The sequence below is a fragment of the Gavia stellata genome, chromosome 26 (assembly GCF_030936135.1).
Source record: "Gavia stellata isolate bGavSte3 chromosome 26, bGavSte3.hap2, whole genome shotgun sequence".
NCBI classification, from domain to species: domain Eukaryota; kingdom Metazoa; phylum Chordata; class Aves; order Gaviiformes; family Gaviidae; genus Gavia; species Gavia stellata.
In genome coordinates this window covers 1,514,468-1,536,520 of record NC_082619.1, presented here as the reverse complement: position 1 = coordinate 1,536,520, position 22,053 = coordinate 1,514,468, and the positions used below count along the sequence as shown (strand labels likewise).

Below are 22,053 nucleotides of genomic sequence, written 5' to 3'. Positions count from 1 at the left end.
GGAACCAGTGGCTGCGGGGGGGGGGAGTCCACAGCTGCTGGGGGGGTCCGTGCCTGCGGGGGGACCCGCGACTGCGGGGGGTCACATGGCTGCGAGGGGGCTCCGTGGCTCCTGGGGGGTTCCACGGCTCCTGGGGGGTTCCACGGCTGCTGGGGGGCCAGTGGCTGCTGGGGGGCTCCGTGGCTGCTGGGGGGTTCTGTGGCTGCGGGGGGGACACCCCTGACTGCAGGGGAACTAGTGGCTGCTGGGGGGACCCATGGCTGCTGGGGGACCCATGGCTGCTGGGGGGGACACGGCTGCTGTGGGGGGACCAGTGGGTGCTGGGGGGCCTCCATGGCTGCTGTGGGGTTCTGTGGCTGCAGGGGGGACCCGGGACTGCAGGGGAACCAGTGGCTGCTGGGGGTCCACGGCTGCTGGGGGGTTCCATGGTTGCAGGGGGTTCCATAACTGCTGGGGGTCCATGACGGCTGGGGGGTTCCACAGCTGCTGGGGGTCCGCAGCTGCTGGGGGGTTCCACGGCTGCTGGGGGTCCACAACGGCTGGGGGGTTCCACGGCTGCTGGGGGTCCACGGCTGCTGGGGGGTTTCATGGCTGCAGGGGGTCCGTGGCTGCTGGGGGACCCGCCACCTCAGGCCCAGCTGTCCTCCCCTGCCTTTCCGTGGGCACTGTGGCTGCGGCTGGGGCGAGGGGGCAGGCCCAGGGCCCCTCAGACATCCCCCAGCTGCTGGGGGAGGGAGGCTCCAGCCCCCGGCATCCGGTACCCGACAAAGATCTCGGGGCGGGTGGTGCGTCCTGGCGAGGAGCTCTCTCCACGTCCTCTCCTCTGAGCGGAGGGAAGAGCCGCACTGCTTCGTGCCATGTGGAGCGGAAGGGCCCTGGGCGCCTGGGCACTCCTCGCCAGCCTGGCTGTGGCCAGCTGGGGTGTCCGAGGTAAGTCCCCGGGCGTTGGTCTCTGCCCGCAGGCTGCTGCGGTGCTGTGCCCCATGGCTGAAACGGCACAGACCAACCCGCTACACGGAGACCCCCGGCGTGGTGCGCCCGAGGGACCCCACATAGGTGGCGAGGCTGGGGCTTGTCCCGCACGCTGCAGCAGGTCAGCAGCAGTGCTCGGTGGGCACTCGCCACAGTCCCTGGGGACTGCCGCCCGTCTCTGCGGTGGTGACGGGGTGGCTGGGAAGCAGGCCCCCGCGGCTGGCTGGGGTTTTCCATCGTGGCACCTTGACGCGAGGTTCATAAATGTCGGTGGGGAAAAGGGAGCGGATCAGTGCAACGGTTCCTGAGGACGGGATCGCTCTGACAACTCTGCCTGCCCTGGACTATTGCTGTGACAGTCTGGAGCCGTGCGCGTTACACCATGGCTATCTGTGATGGCTCAAGCCCGCCTTGCAATGACGGAGCATGTAAAGTTGGACTTGGCAGTACTGTGGTGTTAGACCAAAGTAGCCATGGGCTTTGTGCCCCGCACAAACGTGCAAGCAGGAGAGGCTGCATTCTGTGCTCTGCTCCAGCACTCAGCAAGTAAGACAGGGAATTTACTCTCCATTTGCAGGCTCTGAAGGTGATGCCTTTGGGCCAAGGAAGCAATTCTCTGCTGGGTTTTGCATGCTTTTCACTAAAAATGCTTTTTACTGTTGGGTAAAAACCCAAACAGGCTTTTGCCTCCCCATTTGGGCTCAGCTCCTGTTGCTGCTGGTGGAAACATTTCACTTTCTGTTGAAACGTCTCTCACTGCAGTTGCATTTCAGTATCAATGCAATCTGTGTGCAGGATGAGGGTCACACACATACAGTCTGAATGGAGTCCAGGTAGATGCCCGATTCCGGTTAGTTTTCACTCTAAAGGAATTTGGATCTCTAAACTACCCAGAGCTGCATTAATGTAACTACCACTTGAACACCGGACTACTTTTCCGCTGGGTAGTCTGCTTTTTCGAGAGTTTTTTGTTTGCGGTGTCTTTCCACTGCTCAGGGGACAGCCTGATGTGATGCTCTCTACGCTGGCTATCTCCAGGAATAAGATCTCAGAGCTCTGCACCATTCTGAGGGTTGAGAACTCAGCTGTGAAGCTCTCTGCTCTCCTTTTCTTTGCAGGACAGAAAGTAATCGTGAGAGAAGCCAGCGGGAAGGTGTTCCTGCAATGTGGAGTAGGCAGCCAAGGTCAAATCATGTGGCTGAAAGATGGGAATAGGATAGCAAACGCAACACAGCTGGACTTGGGTGCAGTTTACGATGATCCCAGAGGCATCTATGCATGTGAAACAGAAAGTGGACAGAAAAGCACCCCCCTCCAGGTGCACTATCGAAGTAAGTGTTGCAAACCGGGTTTCTAGAGCAAGAACTCCATGGTGTTTTCACCCAAGCAAATTTTTGAGGGAACTACCGATTTCACGGAGTTTGAGGGCAGTTCCACAAGTTTGCGGGAGTCCTGACAGCTCCTGTGCTAGGTTGCCCTTGGGAACAGCCAAGCTGCACGTTCCCCTGTATGTGGTGTCCCCATGAGAGCTCTACAGCCTCGTTTGGTGCCATAACCCGGCACTCATACTGCCTCATTGCTAGCCGCTCGCTGGCCCTGCTGTGGCCTGCCCTGAGTGCTGGGGACACATGCCAGCTTGCGCCGCTGCCTTGGGTCACGCAGCAAGCCAAACTTAATCCCTGGTCGCTCGCCATGGGACTGGAGCCTGCCTGGACTGGCAGAGCTGGCTGAGTGCTTTGGGCTCAGCGGGGCAGAGGTGGCCAAGGGGCAGGGTCCTGGCCATGGCCTTGCTTTCAGCGTCTGTGTCCTTTTGGGCTTCCAGTGTGCCAGAACTGCATCGAAGTGGACGCTCCCACCATCTCGGGGATCGTGATCGCGGATGTTGTCGCCACCGTCTTACTGGCGGTTGCTGTGTATTGCATCACTGCCCCGGACAAGGGACGCATGTCACGAGGTGAGAGGAGAGCCCCGCTGGCTGCCCGCGGTGGGGGGGGGACGGGAAGTGCCTGGGCATCGTTAGGAGCTGCAGGGTACCTAGGTACTTTCCATCACTGCCCACAGAGCCCAGTCACTGCAAGCTGCAGGCAGCAGCCAGCACCCAGCATGTCTAGGGTAGGGATCCATGTGAGCTCCATGTGCCCTTCCTGCCCCTAGCTCAGCTTCCCAGGAGAAGCCATCGAATGCACAAGGTTCACCAAAACATCATCCCAGGGACAGCAGCTTGTGGCACAGGAACATCTAAGGCCTTGCAGGGGCTTTCTACTGAGCCTCCCAGGGGAAGTAAAAGCACAGGGCTGAAAAGAGACAGCTGCTTGGGTTTGTTTCCGAGTGTTCACCACGCTGCCATGACTCTCCTGATCCTTGACCACCTTCTTTCTTCATTTAGCTTCTGACAGGCAGAACCTGATTGCCAACGAGCAGCTCTACCAGGTAAGCATGGGCGTGCGCGTGTCTGTGTGCGCGCGTGGGCTTCAGCAGCTCTGCGTGGCGTGGGGCTGCGTGGTGGGACCGGCGTGGCCAGGCAGCACAGCTGCTGGGGGCTACGCGACACCAGGAGGCACTGAGCCGCATTGGAAGTTGCTCTCTGCTGGGCCATTCGCAGCCGCCTCCCGCTGAGTGACCCAGAGGATGGGGCAAGCTCAGCTACGCCCTGCCTTTTACTCTCTGGGGTCATTTAGCTCTGTGTGCGGGCAGGGAAAGCTTCCCAAAAGCTTGGCAAAGGGAGGCCTGGGCCAGCTTCCCCTGTACCCTCCCTCCCAGGGCTGGACAGACAGTTGTAGCTTGTCTTGCCTTTTTTTCCTCCCAGCCCCTCGGCGAGCGGGACGATGGACAGTACAGCCGTCTGGGACCTGCCAAGGCCCGCAAGTGAGGTGGGAAGACGCTGGGGCCTGTGACTCCTTCACACCGAGAGTGATATTACAGCAAAGCCACCACCAGTGCCCAAGAGCGCTGGTACCCTGCCCTGGCACTGCCTTTGGAAGCTCACTGCTGGCGGAAGACAGTGCGGGTTTTTGCCTAGAGAGCCTGCCGGCTCCTTGCCAGGATAGGCTGCTTGTAGAACTCCGCGCTTTCCGTGACCTCTTGCACTTCTGTATTCCTCTCATTAAAGGTGAGCCTATCCCATAGTCTCCCTTCTCCATCAGTTGTGTTGAGGCCTGGGGAGCCGTGCGGTTGCTGGGGAAGGTGAGTGCTGGATGCAATCTGCCTGGATCCCTGCAGAGCCGTAAGGCTCCTGCCTGTCCCGGTAGGACACTGCTCTGCCAGTGCAGGCAGGTGCCCATGGCTGTGCCACCTCTCTGTGCCAGGATCTAAATGACAGCCAGGTCCATTACTGAAGCTGAGGGTGGGGGACCTTGTGAACGGAGAGGGTTGCCACCCCTGACAGCAGCAGAGGCTTTGTCTCATTTAACTCCTCTTCCAGAATGGGGAGTGGGGACACCAGGAGCACAGCAACACTCATCAGGGGCTGTGTCACCCCTGCAAAGTGCCTGCATGCCTCAGTCCCCTGGACAGAGCTGGGGGGCTGGCGGGAGGGAGGACAGGAGGACGTTTCCTGGGCACATGCAGGGCTTGGCGTCTGATCGCAGTCTCCAGACCGCAGGGGCTTGCCAGGTCCCTGGCACCCAGCCAGCCTGCAAGTGGCCTCAGTGCTTAGGGGAGTGAAGCGTGAGCAAAGCGGCAAGCTGTGCTGGCTCCCCAGGAGAGCTCACGGAGGCTGGGCCCGAAGAGGAAATGGAAACAGCAGCGGGGATGAAAACTGCAGCACGGACCGTGCAGAACACATGGCAGCAGAGTCGGCCAGGCAGTGAAGGTCACAGGCAGTCCACAGTCCCCGCACCTCTGGCGTTCTTGGGAGGCTCTCCTACACTCCTCTGCCTCGGCAGCCCACCGGAGAGCGACTGACCTTTGTGACCCGGCCAGGGATCTTCCGTGGGGCACTCGGCAACCCCTTCTTCAGGCTCACTAGCCATCCCAGCGTGCTGAGTACAGGATGCAGATGAGCAAACCTTCAGAGCCTTTCCCAGCTCAACCACCTTTCCAGACACTGAGCACCCCACACCAAGCCAGCTCCTCCTGGCAAGGTCCCCGCTCCCCAGCTCTGAGCAGAAACAGCTAATGCGGTCTGACTACGGCCAAAATGGGAGGCAGATAACAGACAGGATCAGCTAGCAGTTAGAAACCTCAGAAACCAGGTCACCCTCCGTGTGCCAGTTGCACACACCTGTAGGTTGTGTTTTCCTGCTTTTCTAAGAATCTGGGTGACAGGCTTTAGAGGGCACCAGGCTGTGAATTGCCTTGTGACTCAATGGTATAAAGTAAGCACCGAAAGAGTTAACACTCAATAAAAACTGGCCACAAATCTGTGACACATGTGACATGGCAAACAACTCCTAGGCTGTTCAAAGCTGTGGGTGCACCCCACGTGCCCTTACAGGAATCAGTGTGTGATCAGCCTTGCGGACAGCGAACAAGAAAAGGACCTGTTTTCCTACGGTGTCGGCTCTTCACAGGAGCAGAATAATGCCTTAGTGGTTTTTCCGCTCTAACCTGCTCCAGTGAAGGGTGAGCCTGGTACGGCCATTGCAGGCAGAATATGCCAATACCCGCCTTTGGTCTGCAAAGCCATCTGGGTAGGACCTTATAAAAAAAGTGACCAGAAGACTGCCTAGTTCTTAACGCCTTCATCATCAGATCTCAAAGCCATGAGCAAAGGTGGCTCACCACACCCAAAGAGCAGGAGTAAACCCGGGGAAGCGTGGGTGGGTATGCTCTGCACAAATCAAAGGCACAGCAGGGGCAACATTTACAACTATCTATTTGTGACGGCACCTCCACCTCGCTTTTGGGAGGACAAAGAAATATTTCTGCAGTGCAGCTAAGCGCAGAGGCAGAGAGATGTTGTCACTGGATGGGCACTGATCCCACTGAGATAAGGAGAGCGTGGGATGGCACTGGTTGGGGCAAACACGAGGCAAACAGGCAGCCCTGTAACTGGGGGCGGAAGCACCGGGGTGTAGCTTGGAGCAAAATTTAGACCTTGTACACCCAGCACGGTCCAAGCTTCTCACATCCCATTGGTGACAATGGGCTGCGTGGCTGGGCTGAGCAAGCATCCCTGGAGCAGTGATGTTTTGCAGAAGCTGAGAACGTGGCCCAGAGTGGTTTTAGAGCTGCTGGGGGTTAGTGCTCTTTGTATCTTGCAATCTCCCTCCTAGGTGTTTAGCGTGTTGTATGGTTAACCCAGCTGTGCTGCCTTTAAAACCACATCCTGCAGGGTAAGCACAGCAATCCGAAGCATGAAACTTGCTGGGTGTTCATCTCCCCATGCTGAAACTCAAGGGTTAAAGCACCCCCAGCCCCCATCGCTGCTGCTGTTTCCTTTCCTGGGAGCTGTTGCCCTGCAGAGCAACAGAAATGCGGCTCGCTCAGCCAGCGTCGGACCAGAAACGTTCCCAGGCATCACAGCATCTCTTGGCTCTTCTCCTTAAGTTACTACCTGCCCCATTGCTGCTGCTTTGGAAACTGCAGCTTTTAAAATCAGGCAGATATAAAATCTGTTATGTCAAGTGCATGGGACCGCAGCTATTTCACTTGCCCCCAGCCAGCAGCCCCAGACCTTCTCCCCTGCTCCTGTTGAGCCCTGCCCTGCTCTCAGGCCCCGCTCCGAGGCACGGCAGCGCGTTGCTGTACCGGCAGTTGTCTCCCCCCAGTCCTGGCACGCTCTGCTCCCAAACGCCTCGCAGGCTGCTGCAGGGCGAGTCAACACAGACCCACAGATGCTCTCACTGTCTCGGACTAGTCCTGACCTGGGAACTCTCCTTAACAAAAACTTCTTCTTTAACGGAGACAAAACCACAGGGGAATCTTTTCCATACCTGGGGGTGCTGTCTCCCATTTTATTAATGTATCACAGTTTTTAAATGTCTATTAAAAAGTTAAAATGGATCTTTACCAACAGCAAAGAAGCTCGCCATCTTTATAAGAGAACCCAGGCGGAACTCAAGTTACAGAGCTGAAATGGGGAGAGAAAGGGCAGCAGCAAAGGCCAGATCACAAGAATCTCAAAGAGCGATAGCTCTGGAAAATGAAGCTTGGCCAACGAATGTACACCCTTAGGGTACAACACACTGTAGGAAACGTCTTTATCCTGGACTTCGCTATAGAATATCAGTACAAAAGGAGTCCGTGAAGTCTCTGGGATGAGAAGGACAGGCTAGCAAAAGGGTTTGATGCTCTCTTGGATTCTGTGGGTCCTGGGCTTTATCTCTGTGGCCCCAATGCATTAATTTCAATGCCAGTGAAGAAGCTGTTTCAGAGCAGAGTGCTAGTCCTGGGGCTGAGCCAAAGGGTCTCAGTTCCAATCCAGGAAGCATGAAAATCGCTGTTGTGCTGTCTCAGTCAGACTGCAAAGCTGATACTCATTGCTAAGTGGGGGTTCAAAGATTAGCTGAAATATCTAAAAGCCCCACTATTTAATAGTAACAGAGATCTAGCACTCAGCCAAGCACTTAAATTTCCTAATAGGAGGCTTTCAGATGGCTTGGGAAGGCGCCAAATCCCCATGTGACCCTGTGAGGATGTTCCGCTGAAGGTCTGAAACATAAAGGCCACTGGAGGCAAAGAGGTACTCAGCCCCACTCATTTCCTACAGAAGAAGGGCTGGGGGATGGACAGGTCGGTCTGCATGTCCTGCTTCTCATTTTTGTTAAGGAAAGCTGTTCTTTTTGACTGAAATCTTTTCATTCAAAGCAGTGGCTTTTCTATGAAAATGTACCTTTTTGTTTTTAATATACCGACTGCCTCTGTTCCTTTTGTTACAATCCTGGGCAGCAAAACTAAGATAGGCTGTGAACATGAGAGCAGGACCAGGTCAGAGGCCAGTCACTCTGAGAAGGACCCACTCCTTGCCCGCTAGCTGCCCAGGGAGGCACGGGGAGCAAGTGGAGGCACTCAGGGCGGAAATTAAATGGGAGGGAAAACCAGAGCGTGCACCTGGAGCAGAGAGAGAGGGAGGGGTGAGGGAAAAGAAGGCCAGGAACCACGAGTGAGGCTGCAGTTCTTTAATGAGAAGGAAAACTTCTCTTGCCAGTGTGCTCATTTGATTGTTTTCCCTAAAGTCAAACCGAAGGCTGAAGGAACGCATCAGGGTGGGACGGCGGATGGCAGCAGGGTGCCTGCCCTGAGTAGCGCCTGGCTTACCCCAAAACGCTTGGGCCTCCGCAGGCCTGCGGAGAACCGGTACCGAGCTGGGCAGAAGCACTTCGCCCTTCTGCCACTGTTTTCCAGACTGACATCCGTGGGAATTTCAGAAGCCCCTGGATTCCAGGCCTGCATACACTTCCCGCTGGCCTTTCCGGATGGGCTGTGGGAACAGCAGAGATGTTAGTTTGGGAATCCTTATTAACACACCCTCAAACAACGCCAGAGTCTTGGTCCACATAATACGTGGAGAAAAACAGAACGGAGAGAGCAGGTGTAGTGCTGCTCTGGTAGCATGCACAAGAAGCTGCAGCTCTGCTCCCGACTCCCTGTGTCGGCACCAGGAGAAGGGGCTTCACCCTCACCACTTTTTTCCTCCACTCCCGGGAAGGCTTGGAGATTGACTGGGTGCTTCTTCAAAGGAGCAAAAAGGATAAATGCGACAGATTCCCAGCTCTGGCTATCCCTCCCCAACCAGCGAAGAGAGATGGAAAAAATTAGGTTCTCCATACCTCGTAGTCCGGGTTTGGAACAGGTGGAGGACGCTGCATCTTCTGACCTGCAGCAGAGGCAAAGAGAGGTCATCCTTGGCGATGATTCATGTAACACAGCAGGAGGGACTTTCATGGAGATGATCCCAGGGTAATGCATGCTATGGGTCAACTCGCGTGACTTTATTATGAGCTTAGAGCTTTTAGACTCAACTGCTGCAGGCAGAAGGCCTTGTGATCATTTAGGAAGAAATCAGCTTTCTTTAGAAAGGGTAAATTTCTGGCTTTCCTGGTTGTGAAGAGATACTTGAAAACAAGAAGTCCTCATAAGCACAGGCCCAGGCTGCAGCTCCACAATATGGATACCAGACCTATACTCCTCCGCCTCAGCAAGCTGCACAAGCATGAGCACACCATCACATTTCTGTTGAACCCAGCACGCAACATGCACGGTAAGCACACAACAGGGAATTTAGACCTGCTGAAAGGGTTATATCAGCTTTGTGGAGGCTGGGGGAGAAGTGGCAATGCCTGATCTGCACAAAGCCTGGCTGGTGAGCACCCACGGCACTTGTCTGACAGGCAGTCTCCTGGTACAAATGTTACCCTCAACACTTCTTGAACAAATCTGAACCAGCATCATAAGGTCACCACCCTGCACCACTTTACCCCCGCATTTATAACATGAGCCCCACTGCTGGACCCACGGGGTCACCAAACCATGGCCTCAGAAGCCAGAAATGGAAATATACAGTTTTAATAACACCACGATTTCTGACCGCATCTTCTGGGTGTGGGCTTAATTCTTGGTCTTTGATTGCCTGAGGCAGCAGCTGAGCGGGCCAGGGCCAGGCTGGGTTTGCAGCTACACCTGCAAGCTGAGCCCCCGCCATGCAGAATTTGCTTCAGCACAGACTCAACGCTGCTGCACAGCAGTCTGCGAAATGGTTTCCTATGGGCGGGAAGCCTTCAACGCAGCACAGCAGCCGCACCCATCCCATACAAGAAGGCAGCCCGGAGCAACAGATGCGGCAAGCAGGAGCGTTGTTTGGCAAGGTCTTGGAGGCTTGGAGGGAGCAGAAGAGGCTCCGTCAGTGGGCAGGGGCAAGTGCTTAATGTAGTGCTTAGCGGACATCGTGGAGAGCCGAGACGCCTGAAATGGCTCTTACCTCGTGGCCGACTGCCAGCACCAGCGCTCGCTCTCCCCTTCCTGTCTTTGCTGAAGTAATAGACCAGAATCAGCACCCCGAAGGTGATAAGAAGATCCGCCGTGATAATCCCTGTCACTGTCAAGGCATCCAGCTCCTCACAGTTCTCGCACACTGCCAGCAGAAGAGATGAAGGTGCTCAGGGACGGGCACCCTTCCTTTCCCGCAAGGAAAGTCCAGGCCTCGCTCATCTGCTTAGCACTAGCAGAAAAGAGGCAGTTCTGGGTGAGAAGGAGAAAAGAGCAAACAGGAAGGAAGGGGGCCAGCACGGGCCATTCTATCCGCCCCGCCATTTCGGTCTGCAAACACAGACCGGGGGCTGGTGTGTGCAACATCCTTCGCTACCCTCGGCTGTTTGCATGGCCTGAGCCGGAGGGTGCAAAACACCTCCTCGATGGTTGCCCTCCTCTGCCTGTGCTGGACTCTAAGTGCTGAATGCAGAGCAGCTGCCCAAATTTCAAATGGCTCAGAGGCTTAAATCACTCTGTCAGGGTGGAGGTAAACCCCCCTCCCAGTTGATGGGCCTCAACAGAATCGCATTCACCCAGCCCAGCAGCACTGAAAATCAGGTCTCAGCTCCTAATATCTGTCACTGAAATGCGTAGACTCCATCTTTAGCCCGTAGACTGCGCGCTTTTTCACTCACCTCTGGCATTCAGGTACATTTCGTACTTCCTATCACCTGACGAACAACTCACGTTGGCAGGAGAGCTGTCGTGATTCTCTATAACGTACTTCCTCTCTTTGGTGTCTGGTTTTGTCCTGCTTGAGTCCCAGACTATGTTGTCTTCGGTCAAGGGACATGTGATTGTCACCGTGGTTCCGGAAATCTCCACCAGGAATTCTTTATTGGAAGATGGGCCAAGGAGAGGGGATACCAGCATTACTAACAGCTTCTGGGCAGGCTTCCCTGCCCACCCATCATCCCACCATGACAGTTTGCTCTGCAAAATCTTTGATTTCATGGTGTAATGTAAATTCCCTGTGTCTGTGTCTTCTGCATGGGTGTTTTCCTTTAGTTTTTTACACTAATTCTTTGCAACGCTAAACAGTATCAAAATAGCATGGCAGAGTGTTCAGCTTCGTGTCAGAGAGCCTGGCCACCTGCCATTCATCCTTCTATTTACCCATATGCTTGCTGGTCTCTGCAAATGGCCAACCCTGCTCGGAGGCCACTAACAGTAATTAGGGGCAACTCGTTATGGCTGATTTTTCTGATCGTTGATGACAGTAGCAACTAACAAACAGGAAATTTTTTCCTCCTAAAATACTGCTTGAACTCAAATATTTCTATCTGCCTTGCAGTCCTCACCTGTGAGGCATCTGCAGCCTTTGTATCATGCTTAGTAGTTAAGAATGCTGGGAAAATACACTTACCCTCCTGTGCTTCGGTATCATCTGCAAAGGAGAGAACAATAAGTGTTAACAAATCAGCCTGCTATACCTTACTGCTTGTTGCTGTTGGAGAATGCCCAACCCTGCTTGGGGATCACTAGCAACGATTAGGGGCAATTCATGACAGGCAATTTTTCGAATTGGTGAGATCAATGACAATTAATGAACAAGGAATTTTTCCTATCCTACGATACTTGCAAAATTCAGACATTTCTATTTGACTTTTACTCCTCACTTGTGAGGCATAGTTGGTCTTTTTATCATACTGAATAGTTAAGAATGCTGGTAAAAAACACTTACCCTGCTGAGCTGCGGTGCCAACTACAAAAGAAAAAATAATAAGCGTTAAGTAATTTAGCTACTGATATCATACACTTTTCCTACTTCATGGGTATCCTTTCTGAACTCAGCTGTTTGAAAGAGATGTTTATACCCCGTAATTGTGCTAAAGGCATTAGAAGCATTCTGCTAGCTGAGGCAGGATGTTGTTTTGAAATGCAGTCTTTTCCTTTGGAAGCCATTTTTAACACGGACTAACGCAGAATGGAAATGTGAATAATCTTCCGACCCAGTTTAGAAAAAGGGTTATTGCGAGCTGTACGTGCAACAATTTTGCTTTATTATTGTGGGCCAAAGACTGCTGGAAAATCATGCCTGCTTTCTGCAGTAAGAGCCACAGTCCTCTGCAAGAGTGTGCTCACTGGCGGATTGGACCCTGACGCTTGATTTAACGCTGTAAAGCAGTTTAGCTTTAGTGATTTTTCTCTCTTGGTAGGAAACAAGTAACTCCACTGAAGTCTCTGGAGCTGGAGTATTATAGAAACAGTTTTTAGGAGGTCTGAATCAGACTTGCAATTTGCTTTAAAAACATTTGTTGATAGAAAGTAACGTAAGTAAATAAAGGAACAACCCGTATTCATGTGTTCAGTGCTGTCGTCTCATCCCAGGTAATGCTTGCTTTACAATAGGAGTTACTTGTAACGAAATTGTAGATTCGAAATGCCACAGGCACAGGACTTTGCTGGAGAGAAGGTGATTTGATGCTTTTTTCTTTAGATAAGAGGAATTTAAATTTGAAAAAAGATCAGGCCGTTGCTAAACCGAATGTTTCCAATCTTCTCAAAGAGTAGCAGTTGGTATTTGCAACACAGGGGCAGAGCAGCTGTAGTCTTACTGTAGTATCTTTTAATTATCTTTCAGACTTATCATCTCTCATAGTTACCAGCTTCTTTACAGATACTCTGCACTTCATCCTAAACCAGCTTTCTAAATGCTGGTCAGTTCAAACTGGTAACATGGAAATTGCTACCACTCCCCTGATATCAGAGTGAATCTGAACTGAACTTATTTACCCATGATCACAAAGCGGTTTAAGGAAAGTGCATCAATAAAGCGTAAAAATAAAATTTAAAACACAGAAGCTTGCCATTCACACTGCTGCAGAAAGCAGTGCATCAAGCCGCAGGAAGTTTGGAGACCAGGTGTCTTAGTGAAGCAGCTAGTAAGCAAAAATTGGCGAGGGAATTCACTCTGGGGAGCAGCAGCTCCACAGGCACTGCGCGGGCCAGCTGCAGAAGATGTGGCTGCAGGTACATGGCAAAACCAGGCGCACACCCCTGTGCTTCCCCCTCTGCAGCCCCCGGGGAAGCCACCCTTCTGCTCCCGGCGGGCTCCTGCCCGGCTGTACTCACCCACACACAGCAGGAGTGCCAGCAGAGGCAAGGACCGCTCCAGCCCCATCCTTGCCGTCCTCCTTCTCTTGCTCTTCTCTACCACGTCAGATTGGCATCACTGAGGCTGGCTGCGAAGGAAGAAAGAAGGCATTGGCTTTTTGAGTTCTTGCTTACAAGAAAGAGGCCCAAGAGTTTTTCCCAGAATTGCGTACGGCAACGATCTGAGCAGCGCTGGGGAGATTCACTGTTTCCAGTGAAACCTGCAGGCAGCCAAGAAAGACAGAGAACACGTATGATAAAACAAGACCGTGTCAGGAAGTGCGGAGGCTCAAAACGTCTTCACGGACGTTTGATGTCATTGACAGCAAGGGGTGGGTGCTCTGCACCGGCCCAGTTCAAGTCTCCGGAGACCTGTTGTAACAGCCCTAGGAGCGGCAGGAGAAAAGAAACAAGCCTGGATTAGCTTTGCCATCAGGACCTTCCTAACAACTTTTCAAAGCGACTGTTTCTGAAGTTCAAACTGCTGCCAGCGACTTAACACAGCGAGGGAATAAAGAAAGGAACCAGAAACGCTACAAGAGGCTCAGCACCTAGAGACACTGTACGGCCAGCAGAAATGAGCCCGCACGTGCCCGGCTGTAAAACCCGGGGGGTTTTAGTCACTGATGACGCAATCTGGACTCTGCTTTTGTTATTTTGCTCTGATGCAGCCCATTTATTGCTGCTGCCTCGTCAAGAGTGGCATTGCCAGCTCCTCACCCAGACTCTCCTCTGCACACAGCTGACAGCGAGGAGCGCAGCGAAAGCGGTGGCTAAGCACAGCAAGCCCTGCTGCAAGCCTCTGACCTGAAGCTAACGCTCTGCTCCCGACAGGTACTCGACGACATGCTCTCCCGTCAGGAGGGAACTTGCTGAACCGTGTTGCTGTTTCTCTTCAGTTCCAATATGAGACTGCAAAAGCAATTCTACATTTTCATGCAGCATTCATACTCACGTTACAAATTGCACCTACAATAACATCAACTTTATTTCTTCAATTCACCTTGACATCTGTGTACTCCCCAGCCTAGCAGCCCTCCCAAGAGGTAAATGCTAGGGACAGGGCTAAGGCTCTTTGGAGAACGCCTCTGTCTCACAAGCTGCCAACAGCAGAAGGAACATGGCACGGCAAAGCCGGCCCGAGAGCCCAAGACATCCCTCCGTGCACGGCCGGGAGGAGCCCAGACCCCGCGCCGGGCGGCCTCTGCCAGCGGCCCGCCTGGAGGCTTCGCGGTGCCCCCTCCGAGGCATGCCCGGTGCCCTGCCCTCCCTCGGGGGGCCAGCCCGAGCAGCAGTGGCCTGGCTCCACTGGAGCGGGCTCTGACGCTGCCCAGCCTGCTCTGCTCTCACCCGGCCCGCCCCAGCCTGTCTCGGGGCGGCAGGCAGAAAGGGAACGGGCTCCTCCCGAACTTGCGCTTGGGGCAGGCGAAGACCTCCACACCTCCACGGGACTGGGGCAGGGGCCTTCCCAAGCTTTGCTTCCAGCAGGGATGCTGGCACGGACGAAGTGGGAGCATGCTGGCTTTCCGTTTCCCTCTGCTTGAAGCCTAAGGAGGTGGCAGAGGAAAAAAGCGAAAGTGTCCTGTTTACAAAACAAACATAAAACCCCAGCCTAATAAATACTTATGGTGGCAATGAAAGAAAGGGAGATGGTGTTTTGGAATAGGAGCCGAGTGGAAATCTGGGGAGATGCAGTGATGAAGGGTTAAGACAGGGCCAAATTATTCCCATGAAACTAGAGATATCTGGTGTCTCAGAGCCATTAGCAGAGACAAGGTTCTCTGTGCTATTCTGTGGACAATCCATGAGACTGGTGGCCTCAGCGCTTTTTTTCATTGCCAGATTTGTAACTTGAAGTCTAAAAGGTAAAAAATAAATTCAGCATTCTCAGAAACTGCCACAAGGATGTTACAACAGCAAATGGGAGGAGAGATGTCCACATGGTTGCTCATTACCAGGGAGCCTGAGAGTCCTGCAGCTGTCCTCTTTCCACCAAAACCTTGTTCTAGCCAGTTCTGACATCCTCTCAGTGTGTCTCAGGTAATCCAAAACATCCCGATCGGAGCCCACACTGCTGCACAGCAAGACTGCCCTTCAGCTCTGAGCTGAAGGGAGCCCTTCAAGACATCCAGAGGTTAGGGTATCCTCCCCATCCCTGCCTTGGCACCACTGCAAGGAACATTAGCATCAGTCACAGCGAAAGCTCGTAACCTGGGATGACTTCTTGGAACTAGACCATGGACCAGACACAAACACAGCCCCAGCCAGCAGCAGGTTCTGCTGTTAAAGTGATTTACGGTCTTCGAATGCAAACATCCTTATTTTGCCAATACACACGCACAACTCGGTTACCTGCTCTCACAACTGCCACGTGCCACTAGGAAAATATTTTGTGTGGCACTGAGTTTCTCTAGCACCTTGCGCCGCTTGTTAAGCACAGTGGGGTTTCCCCCGCTGTGCCTGGACTACCACCGGGCTAGACTCATGGCCAGTGTCCTGGTCTTTTGACTTTTCCAAGAATTTTACAAGCACCAGCTAATGCAGTCTCCCAGTTCTTCTGCGGGATGGCTGCAACCAAGTAACATTATAACCATCGCTTGTTCTAGGGTAGGTGTCCGTGTTTCAGCAGGACATTTCCACCCTCTGGACGTGTGCCCACGGTCTTTGGGTTGCTTTGTTTGGATTGTTTGCAGGTTTTGGCCAAACAAATGACCCTCACTAGATATAAACGCCTTCAGGCAAATTTTCTTTTAGGAGCAAGATCACCTCCCACAAGAGGGGAGTGGTTTCAAGTGGAAGGTGGGAGGAGGGATGATTGCAACACGAAAGAGCAAAAGAATATGGGAGGCAGAAGAAATTAATCTTACCTTGAAAATCTCCCTGGTTTTCACACAGCAGTGAGCTGTGCCGGCCGCACCTTGCCGTTCAGTGCGAGGGCAGGGCGTGCGCGCTGACTCAAGCAGGAAGGAGTACTCGCATCGCCTTGCAGGCCAAGCTGAGAGAAAGGAATTTGCTCTGCTGTGCGGGGAAAACCCTCAGAAGTTCATCTTTCATCCAGTTATTGGGAACCTGAAACGAATGTCTCTTTCCGGCACCGCTCAGCCCGTGGAGTACAGACTTGCCTTCCCCATGCATGGCCTCAACTGGCTGGGTGCTGTGCTCTTCCTTGGGGTACAGCTCCGAGGTAAGGAATCCTGGCACTGTCTGGCCTCAGTTGCCATCTTGGCTTTCCTCTTCTGATCCCTTAATTGTTGTCCTCATTAAGGCAGTGACTTTATAGGAGTCTCAGATACTTGTTGTGGATGATTGCTGCGATTCTTTCCATCCTGGGCTCACTGCAAGTGACACGAAGTGATTGAGTTTCTTCGACAAACAGGTTTAGGTGTGTTGAAGCGGAAGAAGAATACTGATCTCATTCTGAGCTCTGGTTACACATCTTTTCCTCTCCTGCCAGGAATCTGGACTTTACTCCTAGATGTTTTTTCCCACTACCTTTGTTACTAGACAATCAGAGATTGTTAAGCAGCACTGGGATTTTAGATCCTTTACACAGCAACGATTCCAGACTGACAACAATAAACTCGCTTGACTTTTCAGTGGTTTATATAAACATAGCTGGAATCTAAGACCACCCTGTCCTCCTTTCCCAAATGCATCAGCACACGGATACGCTCCGTAATCTGCCTTGAAAAAAGTATTTTACGCTTATTATTTCCCACAGTTGTTCTTTTAAAGGAGTTTAAAATGAAAAGGTTCGACACAGAATCTTGGGCTGAGAAACATGATCTCTGCCAATGAAGTTTTTCAAATGGGAACTCCTTCAATGTTTTGGCATTTCAAATACTTTCTCCTTTGAGAGAAAAAAATTATATGGCAAGGAAGTCTTTGGTTATAAATTATTTTCAAATACAGGAGATGTATTGATCGTCTGTATTGTGAAGCTGTATTTGACAACCCCAGATAAGCTTTTTTTGCTTGGATCACACTGGGGTGAGTTAACTCATCTTCCTAAAGTGACAGGAAATTATTAATATTTGCTTTTTCTGCTGGGTTAGCTTAACCAGTGAGGAAAAGGAAACTAATGGGAGCATATGATCAGGAACAGGGAGGACTGTCCCTTTCAGCAGCAGCGAGATTTTTAGCTCAGCACTGCTGTTTTGTGGAAACTAACCCACTAACTCAGGGAGCTAAAGCGGACAGGCAAGCAACACAGCGATCGTGGGGAAAAAAGCGAGAACGTGCAGCACCACCGTTTTGGTGGCACCAACCTGACAGAGTGATTGAACTCCGTCTGGAATGGCAGGGCAAGCCGGAGGACAGCTAGGGCTCAGGCGAGAGAGGTATCTTCCCCAGCAACCCTTCGGTTTTCCTAGTTTTCATTTTTCTTCTTTCGGTGTCTTGATGCTCTCTCTCTTGCTGATTGTCTCGCTCTCAGGGTAGCATCGAGTTAGCGATCCTAACTTATTTTTAAAGCGGCAGCTGTGGTGGCTTGGTTAACAGAGGATGTTTCTTTGACAAACAAAAGCTTACAGATTTACCTTGAGGATTTCCCGTTGAGTTCCTCAGCCCGACTATATTCGACTGCAGCTGTCCAGCTGGGCTATTAACATTCTAACAGGCACTGCTTACATCAGTAAGAGCGTTTTTCACCACGGTGTGCATGACACTCAGGCTGATAATACAAAGTGTATAAAGGAAAGTTCTAGCATGGGAAATAGAAATTGTTTATGGGGGCTCAGCAGTCCCACTCGAAAGGGCAGGACTGCTTTTCTGAAGAAATCTGCTTGGGGAATTGAGTGCAGTAGAGTGTAATCACTTGTGAAAATGTGACCAGGTGTGCTGGTTTTGGCTGGGGTAGAGTTAACTTTCTTCATAGCAGCTAGTATGGGGCTGTGTTTTGGATTTTTGCTGGAAACAGTGTTGATAAAGCAGGGATGTTTTAGTTACTGCTGAGCAGTGCTTACACAGAGTCAAGGCCTTTTCTGCTTCTCACCACCAGCGAGTAGGCTGGGGGTGCACAAGAAGTTGGGAGGGGACACAGCTGGGACAGCTGACCCCAACTGACCAAAGGGATATTCCATACCATATGACGTCATGCTCAGCATATAAAGCTGGGGGAAGAAGAAGGAAGGGGGGGACATTTGGAGTAATGGCGTTTGTCTTCCCAAGTAACCGTTACGCGTGATGGAGCCCTGCTTTCCTGGAGATGGCTGAACACCTGCCTGCCGATGGGAAGTGGTGAATGAATTCCTTCTTTTGCTTTGCTTGCGTGTGCGGCTTTTGCTTTACCTATTAAACTGTCTTTATCTCAACCCACGAGCTTTCTCACTTTTACTCTTCCGATTCTCTCCCCCATCCCACCTGGGGGGAGTGAGTGAGCGGCTGTGTGGTGCTTGGTTGCCAGCTGGGCTTAAACCACGACACCAGGACAAACACACGAAGAGTTCCATGGTATCTTGGTCAGAGGCAAGTATATATTTAAGGAGCGGTGGCGTTTACAACAGCATTGCACCTCCTGGATGTCGAGTTTGCTCGTGCCTGAAGAGAGACATTTCCCCCCAAAAGAAAGTCTATTGTCCCTACAGGCAAGTCCTTCTCAGCCGTCCTCTCTCAACCAGGTATCAGATCGGTAAGTGTTTAACTGTGCAGCCACAAAACTATAAAGAAAGCACTGTACCGGCAGTTCAGATGAGTGCAAACTCCCTTGAAACCAGCACTGTGCAGCTTGCCTATCAACTGACAAAATCCACGAAGCACAGGGGATCTCTTGGATTCTGCATACGCAGGATCACCCCCCTCGGTGATTATGTCTGTGTGCTTGAGACTGTCAGGTTAAACATTGACGGGGACAGATAAGGCAGGCTCCTGGATAGACTAAACGCAGATAAGGAAAAGTGATGAGCTTCCTCCTAGGCAGCAGTCCTCCTTACCTCTAACGCCCGCTCTTTTCCATGCAGCACTGTGGCCTGCGGCAGCCGTGGAGGTCTACACTTCCAAGGAGGTGGATGCTGTGAACGGCACTAACCTGCGGTTAAAATGCACCTTTTCCAGCAGCAGCCCTGTTAGCCAGCACCTGTCAGTGACCTGGAACTTCCAGCCTGAGGACCTGAGCTCTCATGAGCCAGTGAGTGAAACCTTTACGCTCCATTTCGGGGGTGCACACTTGCCCAGACAAACCAGTCCCAGTAAGCTGGGACTTACCACTGGTAAGCCCAGTGACTGCAGCAATTCCGGGTGGGGGTATGGGCAATCACAGCTGAAACGCACAAGTATGTACATCTTTGGCCTTTTCTCTGCTACTTGTAATGATTACGCTGAGCAAGAAGTTTTGTTTACAGACCCTGGCTAAAGAAACGTTGTTTAGGTTTAGTTTTGGCCATGTGCCTCAGCCAGCGGCACTCCACTTTCACGTGCTGCTTCCATCGCGAGGACTGCGCAGTGTGTAGCAGTGACAGCTCCTCTCCTTCTTGTAGGTATTTTATTACCTGAAGGAGCCCTACAAGCTGTCTGCTGGACGGTTTAAAGAGCGAGTCACCTGGGATGGGAATATTGAGCGCAATGATGTTTCCATCGTTATCTGGAATTTGCAGCCCACTGACAACGGGACATTCACCTGCCAGGTGAAGAACCCACCAGATGTTGATGGCACAATCGGTGAAGTGCGACTCAGAGTTGTGCAGAAAGGTGAGAGGCCAAGAACCCACCAGAAGTCACCTGAATTTAGCCAGTGCGAAGCATTGGCAGGTCTTCCTCCACATGTGGGAAAATGTATGGAAGAAAAGGGATTATAGAGAGAAAGCATGAGGGTAGTTAATGGATAGAAGGCAAAGAGGAGCCTGAGGAAAGGTTCTGTTCGGGGACACAGGTTCCCAGCCTCATACCAAGGGGCCCCTGTGCATCCCTCTTGTTCATTTCTCTGTCTCTCTCCATGCAGTGCATTTCTCAGAAATCCACTTCCTGGCGGTGGCCATCGTGTCTGCTTGTGTGCTGATGATCATTCTGGTGACAGCTGTGATTGCCTGTCAGCACCATCGGAAGAAAGCGCAGGAGAAGAGGCTCGAGGTGGCAGACACTGAACTGTAAGGACAGAGGAGAGAGAGAAAGGCTTCTGGGAACGCTTGTCAAATGTATCTTCCTAGCTATTCTGAATCATTGGCTTGGACCCTACACTAAGCGTCTGCAATGCCAAACTGCCAGCCCAGTTAGCAATAACTGGCTGCTAACCTGCAGTTTGAACAGAGCCCCGGGATGAATGAGCTTTGGAGTCCTCATTTTGCTCTCGCCCTTCATGGTGGCTCCTCAGGAGGACCCAGCTGTTGTGGTGGCAGTTGGCAGATGATCACTCTGTTCTTTTCTCCATGAACCTGACACTGTGGTCACCATGCATGTAGCTTATTATCGTGTCATTTAACTTCCTGTTATACGTTATGCATGCTAAACGTAACTCAGAACGTGACTCTGCTGCTCAGGATATCTGACGCTGATTTGGGCTTTTTTTCTTTTTTTACCCGCTTTTTTTATAACAGTAGAGAAAAGGAGAATCTGAAGATTAGAGAAGAAAAGGAAGCCAGTCCATTAGAAGACTAGAAGTCTTTGACGGTGTATAGAATGCAGGTATCCACTCAAACCTTCTCTAATTAATGTGTCGGTGTTACTGCAGACTTTCTAAGACAGTTTTACTTAGGTATTTCGTTTCTATTCACAGTCAACAGGCCATGGTAGCCGTAAGCAGAAACAACTGAGACACACTTGGCTCTTGAGGAGCCTTCAGAGCTGTTCAGAGTCTGAACAGACGGTGGAGGCAGAACTGCCTCTTAACTGTAGAAGAGATTTCTCCACCCTAGCGTTGAGGATCATTTTGTAGGAAAGCCGTTGTTGCTGCTTTCCATGACATGCCTGCTTTGCGGATAAAAAGGAATGAATTAATTTCCTTTCTCCAGTTTTGAGTCTGCTTTTTGATTCATTTAATCTTTACTGTTTTAAAATCGCTACAGGAAGGCTGAAACTGTTTCCAGATTTGCTGGCTTTGCTGAAACGTTTCAGCATAGTTTTTACCCACTCAATTTCTGAGGTCAGCAGTTGCCTCTACTATTTTTGTTTTCAACAATAACCCTGAGTAATGAATCTGGTTTGTTTTTCTTATAATCTTTCTTCTTAGGTACTTCTAAAGCAGATGGTGAAAGCTTGTAATTTTGGATGTTAGAACAAAGCTGAATTACAGACACCTCATGCTGCGCCTGTGGTATCTCTGCTCAACCTGAAATTCTTGCAAGGAAAGAGGATGACATTAACTTAAGTTGTAAATTTCCTTCACTGAAGGAAGAACTTGCCCTATCAAGAAGGAACTTCGCTAGATCTTCACACCCGCAGAATGTCAAGAAGGCTGCTCTGAAAATGAAAGAATGCCAAAAGATTTGAACAAAATGCCAAGATACCTGACTGACCAGCGATTTTCAAAGTGTCTGAGCAGAGGCACTCGTGCACCTTAAACATCACAAGGTGCATTTCTGTTGCCCTATTTTTCCTCCCTCAAAATCCTCTTCGACATGGCGAAAAGGAAGAGTGACCCCATGAGGGATCGGAGGAGCAGCCAGTTGCTACAACGTACTTTAAACCTCTTTGCTACTTTAAATGGGAAGTCCTACAGTTGGGGAATGTATGCTGTTTCTTATTAGGGATAAGGTTTACCACTGGGTGTGGTTTTCGTATCGATCTCTTGCAGCTTCAGCAGGCTTTGTAACTACGGTAGCTGAGGACACTGCCTTCTGCTGCGCAGCGCGTGGCCGTGCGCTTGGGCGGCTCCCCTCCTTTTCCCACTCCCGCTCCGCCGGTACACCCCAACACGGCCCTCCCTTCCCCTCGGCTCTCCAGCCCCGCTCCCCCCTTCCCTCTGAGGCAGCACACCTCTGCCAGGCGGGACGTTTCTTTCCCCTGCTCAGCGGCCTTACACGCGCCGTTGCAAGCGCCCCGAAACTCTGGCTGGCAGCGGCTGTTGCGGTTAAGCTCAGAGCCCAAGCAAGCGATGCTCTGGTGGCATGCTGTCCCGCTGCCACCCGGTGTGGTAGCAGCATTCAG

General features: G+C 51.8%; 3 protein-coding genes across 3 annotated transcripts; 2 read left to right on the top strand and 1 right to left on the bottom strand.

Moving 5' to 3' along the window:
- Window positions 1-857: 857 nt before the first annotated feature.
- On the top strand, window positions 858-3,889 carry LOC104260227 (T-cell surface glycoprotein CD3 gamma chain). Its single transcript, XM_059829764.1, has 5 exons — window positions 858-930; window positions 2,091-2,303; window positions 2,795-2,926; window positions 3,359-3,402; window positions 3,779-3,889. The coding sequence occupies exons 1-5, from the start codon at window positions 858-860 to the stop codon at window positions 3,839-3,841; spliced, it is 525 nt and encodes a 174-aa protein (XP_059685747.1). The 3' UTR covers window positions 3,842-3,889.
- Window positions 3,890-8,278: 4,389 nt separating this feature from the next.
- LOC104260226 (T-cell surface glycoprotein CD3 epsilon chain) lies at window positions 8,279-13,006 on the bottom strand. Its single transcript, XM_059829765.1, is given in 7 exon segments — window positions 8,279-8,335; window positions 8,685-8,731; window positions 9,833-9,985; window positions 10,518-10,715; window positions 11,243-11,257; window positions 11,561-11,587; window positions 12,958-13,006. Coding segments are annotated over 7 exon segments (546 nt in total).
- Window positions 13,007-16,107: 3,101 nt separating this feature from the next.
- On the top strand, window positions 16,108-20,565 carry MPZL2 (myelin protein zero like 2). The gene is made up of 5 exons (XM_009821591.2): window positions 16,108-16,162; window positions 18,936-19,102; window positions 19,452-19,662; window positions 19,913-20,057; window positions 20,505-20,565. The coding sequence occupies exons 1-5, from the start codon at window positions 16,108-16,110 to the stop codon at window positions 20,563-20,565; spliced, it is 639 nt and encodes a 212-aa protein (XP_009819893.2).
- The last annotated feature ends 1,488 nt before the right edge of the window (window positions 20,566-22,053 follow it).